Below are 26,442 nucleotides of genomic sequence, written 5' to 3'. Positions count from 1 at the left end.
TACTGCCACTTCTTTATAATCACAGTATAATGGTAACAGGATGTCCTCATCCAGTGTCAAAGGTTGGTATCGGGGCTGATCAAAGTGTTTTGTAATTGATCTTGATCAATCATACTGAACTATACGAAGCTTGGTCTGATCCCTTGTTTTACATGACCTGTCACACAGGTGGTTCATGCACAGCAACACAGAGTGTAGCCATCATCGACTCTCAAAGTTGACCAGACTTTTTTTCGTAATGCACCGCAGGTCGATTCAATTGTCAAGCATAGGTCATACATCGGATTGATTTTAAAATAGAATTATTGGATTGGGATATGCCATCAGCAGATAGTCAATATTACATGCCTCAGATCAGGGGCAGCAGGGAATGCAGTGGCCACAGCAGGCTTTTTGTCTCACTACTCCCGAGTTTCCCTCTGTGACAGCAGGTCGACCCAGCTTAAAAGAAAATATCATGGGCTTGGGCAGGTGAATCAAAAAGTGACAAAGCAGTATTCCACATTATCAATAATTTACAAAAACTTTGCGTGCAATAGTCTATCTTCCACCCCCCATGACCCCTAAAAACGGAAACACTCCTTCGAGATTCTCGCTGTGCATAAACTCGTCTGTCCTTGTCTCAGTCCTGCTATTTTCGCCACTATAATGTATAGTAGCGATGCACCGAATATTCGGTAACCAAATATATTCGGCCAAATATTGCAAAAAAACACACATTTGGTATTCGGTGGAATAAGTGAAAAGCAAGGCTGAATAATAGCAGTGTGTTTTGATAACGCAATCAAACAGCGTGCGGTGACGGAAGGAGTAAAATGTCGGCAGTTGCGACTAAAAATAGTTTTGTGCCAGCAAAAGAAATAAAAAAATTCAGAAGCACGCTGTGTGAGTACAGATTTCAACCAGCAGCAGAAACGAAAGGCGAATCCTGCCGGTTGTGGGTTGAACGGGGGCCACAGACACAGACAGGAATGTATTCCTGCCAAATATGGCAGCCATAGTGCTCCACGGCGCAAGATAACGGCTTACCGGCGACGGAGAAGCCCGGCTCCAGGTCCAATAAGAATTCGTTGGTGTCATAACTGCCCAAAAGTACCTGAACAACCAAGTATGAATAAGTCAATAAGTAATTTATTCCACTGAAATATCATTGATGTATTATAGAAAAGTGATTTATCTTTTTATAAATGACAAAAGGCACATCTGTCTCATTTTCACTGTGGTATCGTGATACTACTCAGAACCATGATATTTTCACTGGTATCGTAGCGGAGGTCCACTTTTGGAACCGTGACAACACTAATCTGGAGGGGGTTCATCTGCAAAAACTAATGAAAAACTAAACAACGGCATTCGGTATTCGGTATATATCCCTGCTGCGTGAGGGTGACCACAGAATAGCGATCACTTTTCAATAATGTGGAGTAAATGAAATGACTAGTGAAATCAGAGCCCTATGTTGCAAACAGAATGGGCATATTTATCTCATGATCATCCAGAATGATATGAATCAACTTGAAGAAACATTATGGCTGCAACACAGATATGTCAACTAACTTTGGGCAGAATTAAAATCTGTTTCCACCACATCATTTATACTTTCCATAATAACATATTTGGGTATGTCCCTAATCTAGTAGTGCATGACAAAAAGCCTTAGAGCACTCTTCTTACCGAGTCCCTTGGACAGCAGCGTGGCTTTAGCTTCTGTCATGTTTGGAAAATGAGGTTTAATCAGGTCCTCCATGGTTACTGTTGCTAGGGAGTTAAAGGCTGATGAGATGGTGCTGGGGGAGAGAAAACAGGACTGAATGAGTGACTGGGATTTTGTAACACTACATGGCTCATCTGTATGGCACAGTCGTTTAGGAAAGCGCATAGATACATATTGTCGTTACCAGGAACTTTCAAAAACTGATAAATGTCTTCATTTCTTGGGAAACACAGTGAGATTTCCCATTAAATTTAAAAGGAGGACATGTTAAAGAATACTCACTTATAGACACACCAATAATTAACAATTTTATGTTTTTGACTTGCTGAATGTCCAAGAGCAGGGATTAACTATGTGCATGGCAAAGTCATAAAACAAAGACACTAAACTTTACTCTCTTAGTCAAAGACCTTTAAATTAATAACAAAACATTAATTTAATGGACAGCAGCTCTTTGATGCTTTAATACCCAGCTCATAAAATAATCTCATCTGTCAATCAGGCATATTATTGCCAAACTTTATTATTTCAGGACTGACTGGGAAAGCCAAGAATTATAAATTACTCAGAACAACAAAACAACATGCTGTGATAAACCAGGTGGAAGTTCAACAACTGGATGACCAGTTGTGAATCAGCTTTGTTCTTATATCAACCTGCTGATTGGTCGTGAACAAACAGCAACCAAATACTCTTTCCAATCTGTTTTCTTGGGTCATTTACCTGAGAGCTCCACTGAAGAGACAGGCCACAAACAGTCCTGCCAGCCCGGGCAGATCCTTGAACACGTCCATCACAAAGTACAGCACCATCTGAACAAAGCAAGTGAACATTAGGATGTCCCTCCAGAGCCAAGACTGACCAAAACACTCAATATTCACTACTTTGGGGAACTGTGACAACAAATTAATGTCAACCTGGTCATTAGTTTTGACGTAGCCCTTGTCCAGAGGGCTGTCCTCTCCATAGCGAGCAAACATCACCAGACCCATCATACAACCTAAACACAAGACGATCTGCTGGCACGGAAAAACTACATAGCAGGACCTGGAAAAACAAATGAAAGACACTGTCAACAATGGAGACAAGATGACTGACATCGTTAAGTAACAATAGAAATACGCAGGACACTTTCTCATCCCACATCCCCTTTTTGATTAAATTTGGGAAGAAAACTCTGGTTTGCTCACAAGCCTTGACAATGAACGAAGAATCCAAAAATAGAGACATCAGTCTCCTGCACTGTTAATGTGCAAAGGTTTAAAATGGTTTGAAATGGTACAGTTTTTTAGTGAGACTTCATATGATAGGTTAATACTGGATAAATGTGGCTTGGACAATACTGCATGAGAGGTATGAGAGTTTGTAAGCAGATATTTTGATATAGTTTTGCTGTAGTTAAACACAGACCCCTTTTACCTCAATCAGAAATTTTCACTGTTTTTGGATTCTTTGTTCACCGTGAAAGGATGCAAGAAAAAGAAAGTATTCTTCATGAATTCAATGTAACACTGTGTGAGTAATTGATAGACAAATCAACATACTGGGGGGGGGATAGTGCTCCTTTAATATGGGTTAATACTCCGGCTGGACAATTTATTGTTTCAGCATTGACATCAAGATGTGCGCATGTGCAGTAATTGCATCACAGGATATACAATGTCATGTCATTAACTCAAACACGTCATGCTACATCTTTTTTGCTGCTTAATTAAAAAGGAAAATCTCGCCTGGTTCTCATTTTCCATGACTAATGTTACTGGCTGCGTCTTCCGCTCAGACAGGTTAAGTGTGTATGTGACGTAGTCTGGTGGTATTTGATATGGTAAGTGAGACTCTCATTCAATTGTGAGTGTGTGTGTGTGTGTGTGTGTGTGTGTGTGTGTGTGTGTTGAAAAGTACCCTAACCGGGTGAGTAAGTGCTACAGACACAGTGAGAATGCACATGGTTTTTGGAAGCCACAGTAGTCAGCATAAAGCATCTAGATAAGCTCAGGTTCTGGTATAATGACTGTTGAAAGGACTACGTGTTGTGTTCTCTGCGGAGGAGGAGGAGGAGGAGAAGAAATAAAGCCTCTGTATATTGCAACAGTATCACAGTGTTGCCCAACCACTCTTCACAGCAAAGTTTCCGGACTGTAAAAGCTCGTTACCAGCTATGAGCCAAGCTAAAGCTAATTGAGCTAGCTTAAAGAAACCAGAGGTCTCCCAAGGTTCAGAACTGCAAGGCTGGAAAGATAACTTTAACAATAACGTTAATTTACAAGAGAAACCTGTCTGATAAACAATCAAAGCACGCCCTACTAGTAGTCAACCACAACCTGAAAATGAGCAAGAAACATGGTGATTCAACCAGTGTGTTAATTTCCCCCCTCCTCCCCCTTAGAAAAGTCTTCAGAGTATTAAGTCATTTTTCAGCTTCCATTATCTTTATTTTCTATGCAGATGCACTTCCCTACAAAATCAACCTAATAAATCCAGCATGATTACTTATTTCCAAATAGAGCTATTCAAGTCATCTTGTGAAAATCTCTGTCCTTCATATGAAAAAAATATTGCAATGTCAGTTTTTTCAAATATTGTGCAGCCCTAGTTAATGCGCCATGATCAAAAACACAAATGTCTCTGCATCATGTTGTCCTAAAACAGGGTTATGTCTGCATGCTGTCAGACACTGACGGTACTCACATGACGGCCTCTTTCTCCGAACGAGAGCTGAGGTATCTTTGGACCTGGGCCTGGTTGACGCCGTACAGTGCCAACATCAGGAAGACTCCTCCTACACCCAGCGTCCAGAAGGTGTGGCGCTCCAGAGGGTCGGGGTTCAGGCTACACAGGCAGAGAGTTAACACAATATGAACATTCGAATATTGATTTCTACCTTTATGCAGTACAACACGTAAAGGTAATGAGGAATACCTCATTCTATAGCACTTAAAATATGCTGACTACTCACTCTAGTCCAGCAATGCGGCTGCCATTGACTGCTTTCCTCCACACCTCTGCTATGCCCCCTGCCTGATTGGCCCCCACCACGATGACCGCCAGCTGACCTGCAAACATCACCACCGTCTGGAATACATCGGTCCAGATCACCGCCTTCAGACCCCCCTAAGACACAGGAACAGTGGATTCACTTTAAAAATCACACCATCACCATAAAGGCATGTCCTGATCAGAGCCAGGATGTACTGACAACAAACAGAATGAGTGACAGCTACATTCCTAGACTAACGGAAGAGGGTGGTAGGGAAAAATGTAGACATTACATGTAAGAGAAATTGATGATTTTTCAGGAAGATTTCTAATCAAGTGTTGGTGGATGTTTTGGGAGAGGGGGTTGTTATTCTGGATTGTGATCACTAGTTAACTAAAGACACTTCCTGACTACTAGTGCTGCACGATTAATCTAATCGCAATCACGATGTCAGGCTGTGCAATTACATAACCGCATAAAAGGCTGCGATTTGCCATTTAATGTAAATAAATGTCAATGTGTGTGCCTGTGAACATGACTACCTCTCCTGTAGTGTGTGGAGTTTGTTGACATCACGCCCCGAAACTATCCTGGTGTGTGCAGCACGTATGGTCAGGTGACCACCTGGCATGCAGCAGTGACCAACACATATGCTGAAGAAGAGCATGAGCACAACCATGAACAGGCTGAGTTGGTGGCGAAAAAACCGCAACATCTATTATATGGCGATACTTTGGATTCAGGTATGGCGATGTTGAACAGAAAGACGTGCTGTGTAAAAGTTTAAGTCGCCACGTCCTGCGGCAACACGACCAATCTATATCAGCACTCCAGACAGCACAGAGAAAAGTACGAAGCATGCATGTGAGAGAAAGACAATGAGACAACTGAAAGCCGCCAGAGCCTCATAAACAACATACAAGCACAGTTACACACACATTTGTAAGTGTCACGGGGAAATCACAGACTCCATAACAAACTATATAATAACAAATGAAAAATTGAGCAATTTTGCTCAGTTTCGGCCCACTTGACATGCTGCTGTGTTGTGCTATGGCATGCTGGAATTTGTTATTTACGTGACAACACCTGAACGCAACACAGGCTCGCTCTGCTGTGTGTCCAGTGCCGTGCTGCGCTGCTGTGTGAGCAGCGTGTTTGACTGTGCATAACAGCAGTCTTCTGATGGTCATTTACACACTGTCCATAACAATAACTATGTCAGATCAGTGCCCCCCTAATATAATGTAGGGGAAACACTGAATCAAGCAAGAAGACTAATGATACCATTTATGTATTATATTGTAATTGCAAATCGCGATATTGTCCACTCAAATCCCAATCGCACATTTTTATCAACTCGTGCAGCACTCCTGACTGCTGTAAAGTTTCTTCATCTTTTACATCTTTGTTTAGTTTTACAGACATTTTATTTTTAGTTTAAAAAGGCTGATCTTTATGTCGTTATTGTTTAACTTCTGCTGTAGAAAATCAAATGGAGTAAACAAATATTTTGTCAGTTGTCATTGATGAAATTGGAAAGATTTAGGGACTCACCAGAGCAGTATATAGAGTACACACCAACCCCATGGCCAGCACTGCCCCCCACAGGTCAAAACCTGTCACTGCAAGTAAACACAGTTGGAGCGTTACCTATCACTGCAACACAAGTTAGTGTGAACATCATAGAACTACAACATGTCAATGTCAATATGAATTAGGAACTGTTTGTGCAAAAAGTGGTATAATATTTCTGTGGTAAAATATGACAAAAAATATGCTTCTCTTACCTGCATTGAGTGCCAAGGCTGGGGCATACAGGACCACCCCCATGTAAATGACCTGCAGAGGAAGAGAAAAAAATGTTACAGAGCAGGAAGACTCATAAAACAAGAGCTGATCTCAGGTCATATTTCGAAGCTAGCTGACTTGCACGTGTCAGATTATTACTGATTAACTGTAAAACATTCTGTGTCTTTAGGAGAGAAAGAAGTTTGCTTTGACAGGTCTCACTGACCTCAGGAAAGTTTTAACAGGATAGTTTGGGTCTTTAAAAGTGGGGTTGTATGAGCTACTTATCCACAGTCAATGTATTACATACAGTAGATGTCAGTCGGCACACCCCCAGTTTGGAGAAGCCGGCTGGAGTCCAAAACAGAAGCTAAGCAATATGAAGCTAACGCTATATTTAGAACACTTTCACAGCTTTAACTTAATGTCAGACTGAGAACTGAGGGAACTGAAGCCAATGTATCACTCCCTGCAAAGCCAGACTTAATTGAGAAAAGCAGTGATTTAACATCAGCAAACACAGGAGCTAGAGCTGGTCTTCTGCTGCCTTAATTAGTTATTTTTTGTTACTGTGTGGCTTTGGTGTCTATAAGGGTTAGTTGGGATTCACTGAAGTCACACTATAACACAAACTAACAAGCTGATTGAGGCAGCAATAGACCAGCAGCTCCTGTGTTTAGTGATGTAAAAATACTGTTTTTTTTTTGTCAATGGAGTCTGGTCACTTTGACAAGAGCATTGATAGGGAACTAAAGCCATTAACTGCTACCTGTTGGAATGTGTGGTCTGATGGCAAGGTAAAATAGTGAAAATACTCTCAATAGAGTAAACTTAAACTGATATTTTGTTTTTGCTGCCCCCCTCCACACCAGTACACTGCTTGGCTTCCACGTCAGCACTGCCTGCTTTTCCAAACTGGAAACTTGCTGACCGCCATACATGGACAGTTTTATCTTTTATTGGCCAGCATAAAAATGGTATTGCCTTTCTTACTTAATATTTTACTATCTCACCTGCTAACTTTAGTTACTGACTTGCAAAACTAAATGGGAACTTGCAATAAAATAATTTTACATCATGTACTGTGTCTTGTCTTTACTAACTGTCCATTTAGGTGACATTATGCCCAGGGTGGTGGTCATTTTATCAAAATTAGCACCAATTAGATCCCCAATTCCTGCAAGTGTTGGCATAAGACAGCCCAGAAACTAATGAACAATAAAAGTATGATACAAACATACCATCTGAAAGATGAAGGTCACAGTCCCACATATGCGAACCGTCTTGTTAAAGCGCAGCTCCAGATACTATCAAAGAGAGAATGTCAAAAGGAAAAAAAGAGTTAACAAAATCACAAGGCTGTTTAGCATATCATCTCAGTCATTCTGTAACATAGGGTCAGTGCTGTCGGTGTTTATTCTCAGAACTGCCAGTTTACTGCCCACAATACCAAAGCCAGAATTTTAAGTAATTCTTTGTTGACAGGACATTCATGCAGCACTTTTCTCTGGCAAATTAGTAATGAATGTCCTTGAGGTTTACGAGAGGAACAGTCTGGCTATAATAGATAAAGACCCTTATAGATGGTGAGTCTTGGGAAAATAACTTTTGTTTCTGTTGAATGTTAACACGCCAAGGATATGCAGACAAGAGGACAGATAAGAGTTTTAAGAGATCATACATGAGACAGACGAGTGAAAACAGAAAAACTGCAAACACAGACAAGATGGATACTGTTTAGTAAAACTATCCATGCACGTTGTGTGTTAATTCTCTGCTTGCGTGTACCTCATAGGCGCTGGAGAGGCGCAGTCGGTAGAAGACTGGTATGAAAACATGAGCTGGGATGAGCAGGCCCAAAAAGTAGGAGCAGCCCAGGAACCAGTACTGAGTCCCGAAGGTGTACACCTCGGAAGGAGCACCCAGGATGGCCACAGCGGACTGGAAAGTGGCCAGCAGGGACAGAGACACTGGCAGGCAGCTCATGGAGCGGTCAGCCATCAGAAACTCCTATAGCAAACAAAATGGCAGTGTCAGACGTCTCTAGAAAGTCAAACTGTGTGACCCATGAAATCTGGAAATTGACCCTGTAGTCTTAAAAGGAATGGAATGACAGTAAGGCTGTCAGGAAAGAGATGGAAGAAAATCTTTTTTGTGTCTACACATCAAAGTCTACCTGTGTTGTGCGTTGGCGCCCACCAGAGAAGGCGTAGAAGAGGCCGATGCCAGCTGAGGCCACCAACAGCAAGGCAAAGATGACATAGTCCACCGTGGTGAAGTGCATTTGGATTACCTCTCCCATGATAACAGTGGATGTGGGGGGTGGGGCTGGGAGAGTGAGGACTGTTGGAAGCACGGTCTCTGGGGCTGATCACGACATCAAAGCGCTTCACCCCTAGGGAGACTCACTGAGAGCTGGAGGAGGAAGAACAGGTGAGGGGGTGATCGAGTTAACGTCGGCAGACACTGTCTCCACATGATTATTATCTGATAAAGCTTACAGTAAGGGCTGGCTCAGGCTGGCCTTGCGAAAGTGCATCATATTCAGACAGAAAGATGTACAGTGTTTGACTGCCCTAGCACAGCTAGTTCATCTACGCCCAGTCCAGGTTTGTAACATTATACTAGCAGCCAACACGTGGAGTTAATAACCATTAGCTATTTTGCGACCCTATTTACTAAATAGGGTTTCAGATTTGGGATTTTATTTGTGTATTTTTCAGATACTTATAAATACATGAATATAACCATAATTATAGCCTGGGCTGGGTGCGTGGGATTTCCCCCCGTCTGGTCTATATATCCATAGTGATTAATGTTACATCACCATATAAAATACCTAGAATACCTAACATACCTAATATTTTTACTTGTAGGCTAGATTTGTTTATATATGCTACAGTGATTTGTTATCGAGAGAACTCTACGGTGCGAGCATTTTACTGCATTTGCGACTAAAAATAGTTTTGTGCAAGTAAAAGTTATCATTCAGGAGCACGCTGTGCGAGTACAGATTTCAACCAGCAGCAGAATCCTGTTGGTTGTGGGTTGAATGGGGGTCACAGACACAGACAGGAATACATATTCCTGTCAAATACGGCGGCCATAGTGCTCTGCGGCGCAAGATAACAGCTTACCGGCGACGGAGAAGCCCGGCTCCAGGTCCAGTATTTTCCTCTTTGTTGATGTCATGACTGCCCAAAAGTACCTGAACAGCCGAGCCGTGGCGGCACACAGGTATGTGACGTGTCAGAGGAGAAACAAACTGTTCACATTTCCACAAACCTCACCGCACTTTAGGGACTGTTCTTAACTTGTCAGGGGAGGAGGGTGGCTGGTTGATTTTTATTTTGTTTATTTATTTTATTTTGATCCCCCCTATGTTAATTACTTATTGATGCTGTTTTTGAAGTATGAATAAGTCAATAAGTAATTTATTCCATTGAAATATCAGTGATGTATTATAGAAAAGTAATTTATCTTTTTATAAATGACAAATCACACATCTGCCTCATTTTTGCTGTGGTATCGTGATACTACTCAGAACCATGATACTTTAACTGGTATCGTACCGTGGGACCCAATTTTGGTACCGTGACAACACTATTATTTTATGTATTTTACATTTCAAGTTGTAAAAAGTAAAATGTTTTGTTAAAAAACTATTTTGTTGCATAATGAGAATTGAGAAAATAAAGCAATTTATGTTTTAAATTTGTTTTTTTCTTCCTCAAAAAGTATCGATAAGAGTACCGTTAAAATACCGGATCGATAAGCAGTATCGATAAGAGTAGTAGTACCGTTAAAATCTTAACGATACCCATCCCTATTGCGAATACAGCTGTGGAAAAATCGAATGTGCACTGTGAATTATATTTTGTTTTGTTTAATCTAAAACGAAGCCATGAGTATTAAAGCTGGTCTTGTGTTCATACAGGCCAGGTTTTTTCTGTTGTGAAAAGCAACTGAACTGTGATGGCGAGCTAGTGAAAAGGGCCGTCGAAGAACCTGCTGTAATCAATCATAAATTCAATTTTATTTATAAAGCCCAATATCACAAATCACAATTTGCCTCACAGGGCTTTACAGCATACCACATCCCTCTGTCCTTTGGACCCTCACAGCGGATAAGGAAAAACTCCTCAAAAAAACCCTTTAACTGGGAAAAAAAACACGGTAGAAACCTCAGGAAGAGCAACTGAGGAGGGATCCCTCTTCCAGGACGGACAGACATGCAATAAATAATCTAACACCGTTATTGCTAAATGCACTGTCCATTTTTCAAAACAACAACTTGTCAGAGAAAAATACCAACAACAAAGTCATACATGTAGCCGTTACTAAAATAAGACAGAAAAAGCTATAAAGAAAAACAAAATAGGACTTACCCTATTTGCTGAGTTCAAGCTGCTGCTGGCTGGCTGACAGTGACACACACCGGCCACTCAGATTTAAGGCTCACTTGAGGGGAGTATCTTTGTCACAACCTCCAATCACGGTCACTGTGGAGGCAGAGGAGAATTTGCTTCATCATTTACCACAAGTAAGAAATGGATGAGAAAAATAACCTGTCACAATATTGTTGCACATGATTCAATACCTGTGCAATGTTTTCCAGTAACAGCGGGGTCTTGTCTTTTGGGTGCAGATCATTTTAACCAAACAGAACCCAATCCCTTGTTATGTTTTTACAAGAGACATGTAACAGTGTTCACTTTAGGGAAAATAAGTTTTTAGCTCCTCGCTGTGCTCATCTGAAAATAACTCTCATATTCCACTACACACAAGAACATGTTCCCCACAGTGTGGTGTTAAGCTGCAGTCTCTTATACTATTTCTGATGAGGATGAGCACAGGGGCAGCTGACTGCAGAGAGGTGAGGGGAGAGTTCAATGAGGCTAAAAGGAATGAGGAGAGGAGAGCTCTGTGCTATAAAAGATCAATGGAATGGAAAAGAAATGATGGAAAAATATGAGGTGGCATGTGTTGATCAGAGATTAGCTGTGTGTGCACGCAGGGAGTGGAACAAAGAAACACCTACACAGTATCAAAACATTTGGTTTACGACACATGGTGGATTGGATTCGTTTACAGCCAACAGCTGAAGCCATTCTGAGCTGAGCATAACAGTTACTTTAAACTGAATTTTTCACCTTATGTCTCCAGCAGTGCTTTCACACAGACTAACACAATCAGTCTGTCTGAAAATGAACAGGAATCTCCAAATTCTACTCAAGGATCAGACTCACTTGGTAGGCCTTTATTTAGTCATACACAATGTAGTAAAAATTGAGGATTTTTTTTTAAAGGGAGTCCAGGTCAGGAGAGACAAGTGTCAAACAGCCCTGTGCCACTTTGGGCCTGCGATCGATGTGAAACGATATTATCTGCCCATTGAACACAGTCGGTTTTTGCTTTTGGCCATATAAGATTAAAAGAACACATAAATAATGTAAGTTCTTGTAACTGCTTAAGTGCAGTAAAGTTTACTTTAAACTGACTCCACTAACACTCATATACTAACGTGGAAAGTTAACCTTCAGGACCTCCTGTAAGAAAGACCTTTCTGGGAGAAATCTTTCATTTTAACCCAAACCATCATCTTTTTCATAAAACTTCAGGAATATCTGTCTTAAAGCCCTGAAGGAAAACACAGATTAACAACAAGATCACTCAACAAAAGTATAACATTCATCTCAGTAATAACCGTCAAGGTTCAGAGACAAAACAACTGTTTTTTGCTTATCACCAATTATTAGCGTTAGCATGTTTAGACTGCATAAATTAGCCTAGCGGCTAGCAGACATTTTTCGTTCTCTCATGGCTTAACAAATTACATGCAACATTATTAGTTTTCTAATGTGCATGTGCTGTCAAAATATTTCCACATGGCTGATTTATTCCCTAGTAAATAATGCTATCACTGTCGTCTTTCTCTGTGCTGCTTACCGTCTACCTGCCGCTGTTTGACAGTGACACAGACTTTCAAAATAAAAGCATTTTCTAAAGATGACGATATGGATCGATGTTTTCACTGTGCATCGATGACACTGGATCGTTCGTCATTTGATCGGTAAATCGATCCACATCAACTGATCATTACACCCCTAATATTGATGCAGTTGACACTGTTTATAAGGCGCTGCCAACGTGCATGTTTTATGTCACACTGGAGGCTTGTGCTACATATCAGGACTGTGACACCTCTTTGGATTCCGTGATGCTGGCATGCTGTCAAAAATCACACACTGGAGCGCCATGATGCAGCCGTTGTTTGAGTCTGTGTAAAAATGCAAAGGGGGCATAAAGAAGGGACTTCCTAGTGTCTCTATAGTGCGATCTCTGTGTAAAAAGGGCTAAAAACAAGAGACAGGGCAATGCTGTCTTTGCAGTCAGTTTCTCCTGGTTAGGATTCCTTCAGTGTTCATCAGTAAGGAGGTTTTTATCAGGAGCAGAATTATCCACAGAGGTCTCCTCCTCATGAGCTCCCAATCATTTTAAGTGATAAATCTCCTGAATTAGCCAATACTGGCTTGTCACAGATATCATCATATTGGCGTGTGTGTGTGTGCAGATAGGTGCAGCAAACTTGAGTAATACATGTATGTGCTGCTTGTGATACGTATTTGATATAATTCTAGTTTAACGTTTTTGTTGGTTCATTTTTGCAACCCAGGAAACTGATTGAAACTCTTACTACGTACTACTTTCACATAGACAACTGCTGAGCTGTTCTTCAGAAAAGGACTTAACCAGCCATCTTCACATGCTGGCAGCTCCAAATGGCTGTGAAGGGCAACTGTTTCAAATAACAAGAGGCAAAAGATCTAGGTTGAAGTGCTTGTTTGTTTCCATTTGGCAACTTCTACGTGTCAGAAACGAGTCTCTGTAGTAAACAAAACTCTGCAAGGATTTGCATATGAGACTGAGTGTGAGATCATGTTTGTATGCGGGTTCATCAAATATCAGTAGTTTTCTGTACCGACAGGCCTGTCTGTGTGATACGCTGTGCTGGTTTGATCAAGCGCTGGCCAAGAGGACTGACCCCATTAAATCCCACTCTTATCATTATGGCTTATTATCACTAATCTACCTGGGAACAGAAGCAACTGCCAGCAGCTCATTTAATTCAAAAACACCCATCACGTGGAAGTTTCAACAGAATGCATGTAGCTCTTTAACTAATGTTAAAGCCAGAGGCAAGTTCATTCATTATGAAAATCCATTACTACTATGTCAATCTTTTGCAGATGCTAGTCACTGTGGTTCAAGGCATTCTGAGAAATCTACTTAACAAATAAGTAAAGATCCCCTACAGTATGTATAAGTTAAGAGTGTCTGCAGTATGTATGATGGGGACCTTGTTTTGCTGTCTCACAGAAATCTTTGCTCCTGTTAAGAAGTACAGGCTGGAGGTGGCAGCCCTTTGTTGCAAACCTTTGATGCCATTCTGAAATGGGCAGCATCAATGTGAGAAAAAGGTTAAAACCTGACTGAGTACAAAGGGCCCTTTGATTAAAATCCTTCCAGTGAAGGAAGCCCACTGGCTTCACACTGTGGAACATTAGTAAGGCAAAGCTACTTAAAATGCCAAACTGACTTGTGCCTGTTCAGTTAAGGTGTGGGACACTTCATGTCAGTACAGTACACCCTGAGTGGGCAGCAGCACTCTGAATGAACATCTTAAAAGGTTGATTGACAGTCTACTTGAAAATAAAAGGCCAAACCAGAAGCAGGAACAAAGTTGACCCATCTCAAATGGACAGCACTACTGTCGACCTCATGGAAATCAAAGCAAACTGTTATTATCCTATTAGGCTAAACACAAATCCCTGTATCCTGTACACAAGAGTGATGACACAATATTGTAGCTCAACATGCAGAATACTGGTACTGTAAAAATAATATTAAGTATGAATAAACTGCAAAAAGAACAGCTGAAGAGTAAAAATCCATCATAAAATAACAGTAATAATATTCAGAAGATCCTTTACAGTGAACCCAGAGAAAACCTCCATCTCTAGTCTTTAAAGATGGAGCACACGGGAGGCTGTTTTAAATGTTGTAAATCGCCCCCCCTCAAACAGTACCAAAAATCCCAGCATGCAAAGCTTACAGAACTGCTTCATTTTATGAAACACAAATGTGATTTTCCTCACAACCATAGAACCAAGTGCCACAGTCAGACCTCGAAGCACTACGGTCCAACTGAACTGACCTTTACAACACAGACACTCTAATGGTATAGACTTCCTGAGCCTACAGTCTGCAGGCTATTTCCATACTATATGAGAAGATGAACGGTAGTGCTCGTGTGCAAGTAGGCACTCATAACTGCAGATACATTCAAATGGAATAAAAAAGTATTTGCAGGGTTTTAAGTTAGCACCAGCCAAATGCTGGTAAAATATGTAAGTGGCTGCTTAATTTGCTTCACTCCCCAGCCTTAAAACAATAAAAAAAAAAAAAAGGTGGACTAACAGTTAATTTCCAACCCTGATATTTGATTCTGGTCTATCTGATAAAATCCCATATGGCAGCTGGCATCACCAAGTGGTGGACTGAGTGATGGTTTTATCTAGACCCATGACCAATTTCTGATCATAAAACAAGAAATAATCTTCACGGAGCATTTGTTTTTTCTCCAGCAGCCATGGCTCAAGACCACGGGCAATAGCTTCACTCAATTGAGCCAATCCAAATAGTTGTTAACATTACATAGACAGTACACTAGAGAAATTAACAGCGTAAGAGATGTTAGAGAGATTATATGAAGCAACTGACCTGCTATTTTTTCTATCTAGGAAAGGAAGTATGAATAAAAGTAGTGCCATATAAATTCAATGTGTGTTTGTTAAAAGTATCCTCATTTGAAAAATGACTGTAAATATTGTGGAAATGATGTTACAATGTACAATGTTGAATTCTAACATTCGGAGATTTGGACATTTGCTTTAAGGAAATTTTACTGCCTGGACCTCTTTAAATCTTAATTGAATATCAGTGCCACATGGGCCTTATGGCATTCACTCTATGTTTTTACTTGCATGACACAAAACAGTAGCCCAAGAGGCAACTTAAATGGCTTGCTGCGAAAGATAGTACTTGGGGAATCTTCAGTACAAAAGGAAAATAGCTTACAGCAAGCAATTTGCTTCTGCACCAGTTGTCCGAGGCCTATTTCACGAGAGCTGTGCCTTTTAACCACACGTGAAAAATGGGCAACACATGTATAACTCACATCCAACATCACGACGAGTCCCAGTATTTAAGTCAATGCTTCAGTTGAGGCAGGTGAAGGTTCAATCCTTTTATTCATGCTGATCACCTATTATCTGTCACGTCTCTTCTCCAGCCCACAAGAGGAAAAAAGAACACAAATTCAACTCTGTGTGCAGTACTGCCTGTGTTTTGGTTGGGCTGTGTGTGCGGTAGTGATGGTGTCATTGCAAATCACACAAGGAGGTCAGGGAGGCTGTGGTTGCCTGGCAACACAGGGACAATGACTGTATGTTACATGAGGTAGTAAGAGCTGAGCTGATGGCACTAGTGCTTTCACCCCTACACCCCCATCTTGTGTGTAAATGGTGGAAAACAGAAGCCCTGCTGTTTGATGGTGAGGGAGCAGGTAGAGCATGGGAAGGTTTGCAGCTGCACAGGACAGACTGCTGAACACGATCAGTGCTTTGTAAAAGCCTGTCAAGGCAGTTCAAAGCAAACCGCACATCCGACGACCGGCACAAACACTGCAGTTAATGTACACAGAGTGTGAGCACTCAAATTGAATATTAACAGCGATTAAAGAGGCGAACCAGAAAAAAAATAACACATGTTCTTATTGTCCTTGACAGGAGGATACAGACACCAGTCTCATTTTGTGTCAGTCATAACAACTGTTTTATCTCAATTTAAGGTTTTACAAGGTCAGTTTGATAAGAGTACAATGTGCCCTTTCCAAATGCTTTTCCAACATTTCATTTACACTTATCTGGATATAGAACAATAAAGATTAACAGTCTACAGCCATGCTAGCAGCACAGTGAGGCTGCACCTTGGGCACCCCAGAGCTTTGAGCTACATGCTAATATCAGCATGCTAACATGCTCCCAATAACAATCCTAACCTGCCGTTTTGCAGTATATTTTTAACTATGTTCACCATCTTAGTTTAGCGCAATGACTGTATTTAAAGATAGGTGACATGACAGCTCCAAAAAAGTTAAATAAAACATCTCGATCGCCCCCTGGTAGCTGGCTGCAGTACAGGTCATAAACCCCGCCCCCTCCATGTTAGCATTTGGGACATGAGCCAAACTAAAAGATCAAAGTACATGTCAAGGTAATTATCACCATGATACATGTTCAAGTGGTTGTTTTTCTGATAAGTACATTAATCAGTTACCTGAAAGGCGGTGTGATGTCATGAGCTTTAATTGGTTTGCAACTGATTTGGATGAGTGCATGGACGGGACCACGATATTGCAGTTCAAGCCCTCGATCACTACTGCATAAACTCTGCCTCAAAATGATGTCACCAATGCAAGATGGCAACACCTGTATCTAGGGGTGGGGGAAATTTCCGATTCTTAGATGCATCGCGATTCGGACGTGGACGAATCTGAATCGATTCACAAACGTCCAAATTTCGATTATTTAAATCTGTTAATTAGAGTAATACAGAAGGTTCTAAATAATGCGAAACTAAGAAGCACGGTACGTGTCATCTCTGGGACACTTTGGGATGCACACCTGGAGCAGACACGCCGACACACGCACAGAGGAAAACAAACATGGCTGACCGCTACCCACCTCGCCGTGAGAGCTGAACAGCTTCTTCTAATTTAAAAGCAGATGTGTGGAAATACTTCGGCTTCTACAACGTTGACGGCGGAAGCGAACTGGACAAGAACCACGTTATATGTAAGCTGTGTCATGCTAAAATAAAATACTTTGGCAACACAACAAACATGAGAAGCCATGTAACTCGATTCCACCTGACGGAGGAGTCAGGGAGACGGCAGGCTGTTCTTGCTGCGGCAACTAGTGGCGCTACCGACCAGTGAACAATCGAGGAAGCAATTAGAAAGCTGCCACCCTCATTGGAAAAGGCGAAGCGAATTACGAAGGCCATCGTGGCATTTATTGCCAAGGATTTGCGTCCTTATTCTGTCGTGGAAAATCAGGGATTTCGAGCACTGCTGCATACACTGGAGCCCAGATACACCATCCCATCCCAACGCTATTTCACCGACACTCTACCATCAAACCAAAACAGAAGTCATGGCCTCACTGTTGAAGGCAGGCAGGTAGGAACACGGTTACATGTGATGCGTGGATGTCTGTCGCCACCGAATCATTTGTTACTCAAACTGCGCATTTTATCTTGTGATTTAAGATACCTGTTGTTACCTTTGGTTCCGTACAACGAAATTGTAACTTTACAGTTTGCAAGCATTTCCATTTATGTTTAATAAAATATAATGGAAATTAATTCAACTCTTTCTTATTACAAATGCACTGTTTTTAAAAATTGCAAGTGTTGAATGCTTATTCAGTGAGACAAAAAGAAATGTGTGTTGTGAAAAAGTGCATCAATATACATAAATTAAAGATGCATCAATAATTGTTTTATAATCGAATCGTAGCCCCTGAATCGTAATCGAATCGTGAGGTGCCCAAAGATTCCCACCCCTACCTGTATCAGGGATGTTTTGGCTTCATTTTTAGACAGTGAGAGGAAGTTGAGATGCGTTGTCCATCTTTATATACAGTCTATTTTTTAGCATGTTAGCATGCTAACTTTGTGAATTAGCACTAAACAAATACATCTGAGGCTAATCTGAATGTTAGTTTTGCAGGTTATTTGGTCAAAAATCTAAGTACTGTACCAGTCCATCCGAGAGACATTGAGGTATTTCAGTCTGAAACCAAGTGTGGATAAATGACTCCTCCATCCCTAGAGCTTCACTTCTAGCTTGGCTAAAAAGATGTTCTAGCCATACATCAGTCCTCATCCTTGAGTCTTAAAATGAATATCCATTTATCCATCCATGCATTTTTCATTTGCTTATCAAGGGCCAGGTAATGGGGGCAGCAGGCTAGGCAAGGTACTCTAGACATCCCTCTCCCCAGCAGCCATTTCCAGCTCCTCCTGGAGGATCCCAAAGCATTCCCAGGCCAGATGAGATATATAATCCCTCCAGTGTGTTCTGGGTCTACTCCAGGGTCTCCTACCAATTTGACTTGCCCAGAAAACCTGTGAACCCCTTTCAACTCGAAGGAGCAGTAGCTCTACTCAGAGCATGTTTGAGCTCCTCACCCCATCTCTAAGGCTGAGCCCAGCCCGGGAAACTCATTTTGGCCACTTGTATCGGCAATCTCATACTTTCGGTCACAACCCAAAGCTCATGCCCACAGGTGAGGGTTGGAACGTACATGGACTTGTAATCGCGACTGTCTGGCACAATGCCTGCATCACTGCTGATGCTGCACCAAACTGCCTGTCCATCTCACCCTCCAGTTGTAAAATTAAAAATACTGTTTAAACACTTTCAATAAAGGAGGTGTATTCAGTTAAAACTTTCATTTGAACAATATTTACTGACAATTTTCGAAGTAGGATACTTTTAACATACACACACATTGAACTTGTATGGCACTGGAATGGAAAACAAATAGCTCCCTTTCCCATGAATAAAACTAGTTTCAACACAATGACCTAAGGCCTACATTTTAAAGTAAAAGAAAACAAAACAGAATCTTTTCCTACAGAGAGAAATGGGCCTGGGACTGCCCTGTCAGTAGTCTAAGTCTTGGTTGAATTGACTTTGTGGGGAGTTATGCCCTTTCCTTATCATTTTCATATTGAGACAACATGATGGATATCGTTGCCTACTGTAAAAGTGAAATAAACGGTACAGAAACCCTGAAGCTGGCATTTCTGCATGTGCATTTAAAATAAACATGTTTAAACATTAATTCAAAAAACAACAGTCCGTTTTAGTCGTTTTAGAAGAGGTTTGACACATGAACTATAGTGTTTTTACGTCCTGCACGGAGGGATACACCGGTGAGCAACAGCTGCAGCTGGCTCTGGGACAGGTACGCTAGGTCACTCGGTAAAAGCAAACAAAGACACAACACGGACGATATTACTCACTCGACTGAAAGCTGTCCATCAGCTCCTGCAGGCCTGGGTGTTTTTTCCAGTTTAACTTAGTGATTGCTGCAAAGTTTTCACCCCTTGTGATACACTCTCTGCGGCGGGTTTCCTCCTGATGATATATCTCCCCAACGATGGTAGCACTGAATCCCATTCTGTGCAGCAAAATGATTCCACCTCCGTAGGAATATGTTAGCTAGCCCCGCAGCTACACCACCAGTCCTCCCCTGTCCTCCGTCTCCCCTTGGCCTGTTGCCGCTTCGGAGGATTCAGCCTCTCTTCTCGCCTGCTCAGCATCCAACACATGGAGTTCCTCATCTGTGTACTCCGGCTTAAACAGGTATGGCTCTGGGTCTGTGTCCGCTACAAGAAACTCCTCAAAATCGCATTCAAAGTCATCCATTGCAACTACTAAAATCCGGAAATATCGCTAGGCTAAATAAACAGCTGAGTTTTGTTTACAGGCTACGTCTGTGCCTGCTCACCGGTGTATCCCTCCGTGGATCACAGCGCCGGACGTACTGACCCCAATGCTAACCGCTGAGACCCAGCCACTGGACGTACAGACATGAAAATGATATCCATCATGTTGTCTCAATATGAAAATGATAGCGAAAGGGTATAACTCCCAAATCGTCGGAGTATTCTTTTAACATTTGGCTTGGGAACCAGATCCGCCGCCATGATGAATCAGCTTTTTTGTGTGTGTGTGTGTGTGTGTGTGTGTGTGGTGATGACCTCTTCACCGCAGTAGGCATCACGTGACCGCGGTATTGCGGTGATGTGGTTATTGTCACAGCCCTACTCATCGGCAAGCCTGGAATGGTATTAAATGCTGTCCATAGTGGAGGAAACATACTCAAAGCTGTAAGTTGATCCATACACGATCAAGGAGTGTAGTGCTAGTTTGGTTAGAGCAAGGAACACAGTCTGACAGTCTCTCTCTCTTACACTGTTGTTGTCTCTAGCAAACTGTTCAACTGCTCCACGAATATCACCACACGGGGCTACACTGTGCCCCTGAGGCAAAGAGGACTCTGCAGCGTACTTTGGCAAGGAAACAAAGGTGAGATCTATACTTTCTCAGAGGTGCTGTAAACCTGTATTTTTCAGTTTTACAGAAGAAAACACATCAAGGATGAAGACAAACTGGTTATTTTGGCAAAAGTATTTCGTTGTAAGCCTGAGCTTTTTTGTTGTGCAATGAGGGACTGTCTCCTACACAGTGTATGAGGCGGTCCCAAACAGGGCTACGGTAGTTTGTAAATACTCTATTGAGGACTACTTAGATTTAAAGCTTATTATTAAAATATTATGGACTGAAAATGTGTCCTGACACAATTATACTATTTTAAGCAATACGTTTCTTTTTTGTTCCAATCAATTTTATGAACCTGTGAAAAGATAATGCACACCATATTTTTAGTACAGCACACAGAAGGGTGTGGGGGGAATCCCTGTGCATACTACCTGCTACATTTAATACATGTGTAAGCAGACAGTATCCCTACACACAGAAACAGCTGGGCTACTGTCAGCATCTTTGGAATGTGTTCAAACACGGGCCCCAGATCTGCTTGTATCTCAGCAACCCAAAAGGCCAATAATTTGAGTAATCATTAAACCTTCAGCTGAACCCTGGCCTGCTCCATGAAATAATTACCAACAGCACAGACAGACACAAGAGGTAGACAAACGGGAGGCATTACCATTTTGTTTTCATAAGCAGCAAAGATACACAGCTCCTGAGAAGTGAAACATTAAATTACCACCACTGATTAATGTGCTGCTATCAGCTCTGTAAGACACTGTTGTGACTCAAGAAATGCACGGGCTGTTCCACTGAAGACTGATAATACTTAACAAACCTTGACATGAACACTTTGTTAGTCTTTTGTGACAATTGTTGACGTGACACCAGGTAATACCAAAGGAGAATGGCATGAGGTTGAAGCTTGTGTGTAATCATTAGCCTGCTGAATGTGTGATCATTCCCCATAGCAGATAACTGGAAGTCATCTTGGCCCTCTCCAGATGATTAGTCCAGAATAAAAACACAGCACTGCAGAGTTACCTTTGAGGAGAAGGAACTGTGTGTGTGTTTTCTGTGTACCAGTGTCAGTAAATTTGCTTAGTGGCAACCAAAAGTTCTGTAAAATTAAGTGCCTTATATTCAGTGGTTGCATATTGGACCATGCACCCTGAGATACATTCTTCAAGACTGCTTGGGTCTTGATTCATGAATGAGACAAAGCAGTCAAAAATGTGAGAATGCAATGGGACACACTTTGGGACAGGACTGTTGAGACGTGCCTCCATATGATCATTGCACATTAGGAAATGTTACCAACTCTGTCCAACGTTCTCTGAAGACTTCACTGTAGCGGTCAAGGAAATATGACTGTAATCTGAGCAACCTGTTTGCTCAATGTCCTACTTTACCCAAACAACGAATGCAGTGACATCAGTTTTTTTTAATCTGTTCAAGCTACTCCATGAACTGACAGGCAGCCAGCAATTGGCAGAAACAAGTTTGACATCCAGTGCCTCTATTGATTCTCAATAAACATCTACATCATATTTACACTGATGCAAAAATCCTGTAAAACCCAATATTGCCATAAAGCAGCTCTGGTTACTGATTTACAACATTACTTGCAAAACAACCAGAAATACTCAACAAGGGCTGTGTGATGGGGAGAAATCAAATATCAGAATTTTTTTTTTTTACTTAATATTTTAATATCAATATTACAGCAATATCATACAGTCTAAGGGCTTTCACACCATATTTACATAATGACATTTTTGATAAATAATCATCAGTAATTTGGATATAAGTGATGTCAGCGGTTATCCGCAAAGAATACTTGACCGGTTATGCATGTTGGTCTATAGGTAAATTTTGATACTCTTCAGTTTACTGCACTGCGCACCACCGAGGTATAGTGGGAGCTAAAGTTAGCTAGTGGCGCCGCTCATTCGACAATTATAGCTTGTAACGCCTTCTTCACCCAACAGCGCTACAATGGAAACCTTGTGCCCACCCTCCAGTCTCCCTTCACGATGCCCCAGTGAGTAAGTGGCTCAGTTTTGAGCCACAAGCCCCCCTTTGCGTTGTTAACTACTGTTAGCTCTGTTAGCACTCTTGGCAGTGTCAGCATCGGTAGAGGTGCTAACATAGTTAATAGTGCTAAAGGGGTTCTGAGGTTCAAAATGAAGCCACTCGCTCACCAGGGCATCCTGAAGGGAGACGGGAGGGTGGGCACAATGTTTGTGCAGCAACAGCATCCCACCACCGGGATGGCATAATTAGTGATAATTATAGATTGTAAAAATAATGGACGTAGCTTAAGTAATGCCACCCATTAGTTTGTGGACTCCTGTTTTGAATTCAGCATTACAGCCGTTGCCATCTTGGTTTACTGGAGCCAGAAGTGACCATATTTGGGCAAGAGGCTGGCGCTGTGGAGGAGCAAGGGGTAAATCTGACTTAATTATGCATAACTTTAAGCTTTCATAAAATGTAAATATAGGAGTTGCATAAAAAAAAATTCACCCCGTACAGTTACCAAAAAGAGAGAAATTAGCTATATTGACCAAAACCATTTTTTGTACACGTTTATTTTTGCTGTAAAATTGGGCATTTTAACATGGGAGTCTGTGGGGTTTGACTGGCTTCCAGGGCCGGCCTCAAGTGGCCCTTCAAAGAACTGCAGTTTTTGGCAGTGCCATGTTGGCTTTCACTTTTCAGCCCCGGAGGTTGGTTTTTGGCAGGGGTTAAAGCAAGAAAAAATCTTGTGCCTGAAATGTGGAGCACCGAAGATTTGTGTGCTTGAAATCTGAAATCTTTTCCAGTGCAGGGGGCTTAGTTTTGCGGTCACAAAATGAAGAAATAGAAATGTATGTGTTGCAAAGGAACGTGTTTATGATAAAAACGAACAAAAAGATTATAGCTTTAGTCGTTACTTTTCAGATTAAACTTTTATAGCATAATGAGTTTTAAGGATAGGCCGATATATCGGGCCGATATTTGAGTTTTTTACTTGTATCAGCATTGGCCGATACGCGCGTGGGTTCATGGATTTATTTTTCCCTAGCACTTTTTTTCATTTGAAAGTATGTGGTTAAGTTGAACAAAGCTGTTGAATCCTACTGTGTTCAGTAGTTGTTTTATTTATGCTTCAGCTTAAATATTTGTTTATTTTATAAAGACATTACTGGAAGATTTAAGAGCACTGAACTCTTTTTATTTGAATGTATAATAATAATAATAATAATAATAATAATAATAATAATAATATTCTACCTGTTCTACCTCAACTTTCCATCTTGTTTTAGTATTTTTTACTGTTCAATAAATGTTTCTTATTTTAAACTTGAGACCTGTAATATTTGTTATCATTGTGTCATTTTTTTTTTTATGTAAATTGAGGGAGCAAAAGCAGTATCGGTCCCAAATATCGGCTCAAGAAAATCGGCAGTCCATAATCGGTCGTTGGCTAAGGGTGATGGAAAAAAATCGGTATCGGCATCGGCCCTAAAAAATCCATATCGGTCTATCCCTAATGAGTTTATAAATAAAGATTAAACTTTCAGTGGTTACCAGACTTTTTGACTTATAGCTCCTACATCTCTTTTTTGCCTTGGTGCTATTTATTTTTAGAAGCTAAATCATTTAGGCTCTTTGCAAAATTGTATCAAGCTTGATGTGAATTAAACAGGCAGTTATGTCGATCTCGCCTCTGGGCAAGCATGTCATCATTAAAATGGATCATATAATGTTGTGGTTGTGACTTTAAAACTTCAGCATAGAAGACTTTATTGCAACTTTCGTTTCTGTCTGGTTTCTGTTACCTTACCTTCAAAATTACCGCTGGCTTACCAGAGCCTCTCCTGCTCGTCTGTGCTCTGTGTCTCAATGTGACATGATGTGAAAGCATGCACAGGCGTCAGTGTTGACTGGCTATCACTTGTGCCGTGTAACCAATCAGAGGGGGCTGTAGGTGGGACACTGTTACAAAGCCCAATGCAGTGGGGACTGCAGGCAGGGAGGGAGACGGCTGTATCAGAGCCAAAGGAGCGAGTTTTAAAATACATTTATTTGATCGATAATCGCTGAAAAAACGTCTGATGCCAATTATGATAAACAGTAGGTTGTGTTTACTTGCACACCGTGCGCCTAAATCATTTCCCCGGTTCGCACATATATATATTTTTAGGGGCAAACGCGAGTGAAATGCTCGCACTGCAGAGCACTTCTGCCTGTGCCGGACAGAAACTTCGCCATGCCAGAAATCCAGCGCTGTGCCGGAGAACTTTAACCCCTGTTTTTGGTAGTAATACACCAATTGAGCAGCGCCGCTAAGTGGCTCCACCCAACCCAGGTGGAGCACAGTGCAGAGCGATCAAGGCTATTGTTAGATAACCAGTGAAGACCAGAGGGTGGGCAGTGTTTCTGCGTGTTCACGCAGCTAGCAACTGTCAGCAAAGCCAACGCATCATAAAATAAAAGGCACAACATTTACATCACAGAACATTAAAATGTCACCCTTTCTAAATGGATAGCGCTTTGAAATGTGGCGCTAAAGCTCACTGGGTCAATGGAGCGCCCGATTGCAAAATTAACCAAAACTGCCATCCACAGTGGCTACAACTACAAAATGCTTAAAATGAAAATAACAGATCAACTAAAGCTGTCTGGTAAGTTTAGAAAATTACATCACTTTACTGAAATGCAGCCTTTAAAAATGGACAACACTTTCGATATCCAAAATTCTAGGGTGATATCTAGTCTCATAACGGCATAACGATACATATACCCTAGGCCTATACCGATGGCATAGTTACCATGGTATGGACAGCACAGAAACCTGTTACACATTATAATTGTCTCAGTAATCTCACCCAATCCTATAGCCATATTGTGGATATGACTGTAGTGCTTATGGTAATACAGCAGCCTGGTATTTGATATTTATTTTTATTTTCTGTGCTGATACTGACCTTAAAAAATCTGATAGACAACTAGGACAGTTCATATTTGCACAACTCCGAAAACAATGTTGTCCTGTGAACTTTATACACAGCAGTGTAGTAAATATTTATCATGAAGTTAGTATTTATTATTACATGGATAAATTAAAACTGTTTCATCAAACCATTCAGTCAGTCTTTGAACTATACTTCAGTCAGGCTTACCAAAGAGTCCCAACAGCTTTAACGACTAAAAGATAAATATTGGCTTTACACAGAACAGCGGAGGGATATTTAGTTAAGGATGTCTGTTAAACGTATTTTCTACAAATTCAGGCCGACATGATACAAAATGAAGCCCTCTAACGTTAAGAATATTGATGAAGAATTAGTGTACGTTACTTTAGCAACATATTCGTGTCCTCATGTGAACACACACACACAGACACACAGACCTGCTGCCGGCTTGGTTAATTAGTCCCGACATGTCATTCATTTCAGCTGCAGGCGGTTTGGCTAGCTCATAAACGTCTGCTCATGTGGCCATGACACACCGGCTCGGTGCAGTTCACGTAACGAGTCACTGCCCCGCCTTTTGTTACCTATCTATCAGCATGAAATATACGACAAACGGGAAGAACCATCACACAAACCTGTTTGCCGCTAACGTTACCTACGCGCCCACATGGCACGGTGCTGCTGCCTTGTCGAAACTTTCTTCGGCTACCGCGTGCACCAACGTGAGACTAACACCCAGCAACCTCCGAGCCTACACTGATAACGACACAGACCAAAATCATTTTAATCCTCTTCATTTCAACAT

The 26,442-nt window shown here is 41.4% G+C and overlaps 1 protein-coding gene across 3 annotated transcripts in view; it reads right to left on the bottom strand.

The window, feature by feature from the left end:
* slc5a6a (solute carrier family 5 member 6a) overlaps positions 1-26,442 on the bottom strand; it is a 30,802-nt gene that overhangs the window by 2,562 nt on the left and 1,798 nt on the right. For 2 of the 3 annotated variants that reach the window (XM_033648611.2, XM_033648610.2), the window contains exons 2-12: positions 10,871-10,984; positions 8,659-8,897; positions 8,271-8,492; positions 7,724-7,789; positions 6,482-6,533; positions 6,249-6,316; positions 4,671-4,825; positions 4,403-4,543; positions 2,632-2,761; positions 2,438-2,526; positions 1,675-1,787 (exon numbers count right to left, since the gene is read on the bottom strand). In XM_033648611.2, coding sequence (XP_033504502.1) covers positions 1,675-1,787; positions 2,438-2,526; positions 2,632-2,761; positions 4,403-4,543; positions 4,671-4,825; positions 6,249-6,316; positions 6,482-6,533; positions 7,724-7,789; positions 8,271-8,492; positions 8,659-8,784 — 1,162 coding nt within the window. In that variant the 5' untranslated portion in view covers positions 8,785-8,897; positions 10,871-10,984. Of the gene's footprint in view, positions 1-1,674; positions 1,788-2,437; positions 2,527-2,631; positions 2,762-4,402; positions 4,544-4,670; positions 4,826-6,248; positions 6,317-6,481; positions 6,534-7,723; positions 7,790-8,270; positions 8,493-8,658; positions 8,898-10,870; positions 10,985-26,272; positions 26,394-26,442 lie in introns of all 3 variants that reach the window. The other variant, XM_033648609.2, reaches the window with a different exon arrangement.

This window comes from Epinephelus lanceolatus, chromosome 13 (genome assembly GCF_041903045.1).
Source record: "Epinephelus lanceolatus isolate andai-2023 chromosome 13, ASM4190304v1, whole genome shotgun sequence".
Classification (NCBI taxonomy): Eukaryota; Metazoa; Chordata; class Actinopteri; order Perciformes; family Serranidae; genus Epinephelus; species Epinephelus lanceolatus.
Note: the sequence above shows the minus strand (reverse complement) of the source record. Positions and strands in the feature narration are given on the sequence as shown.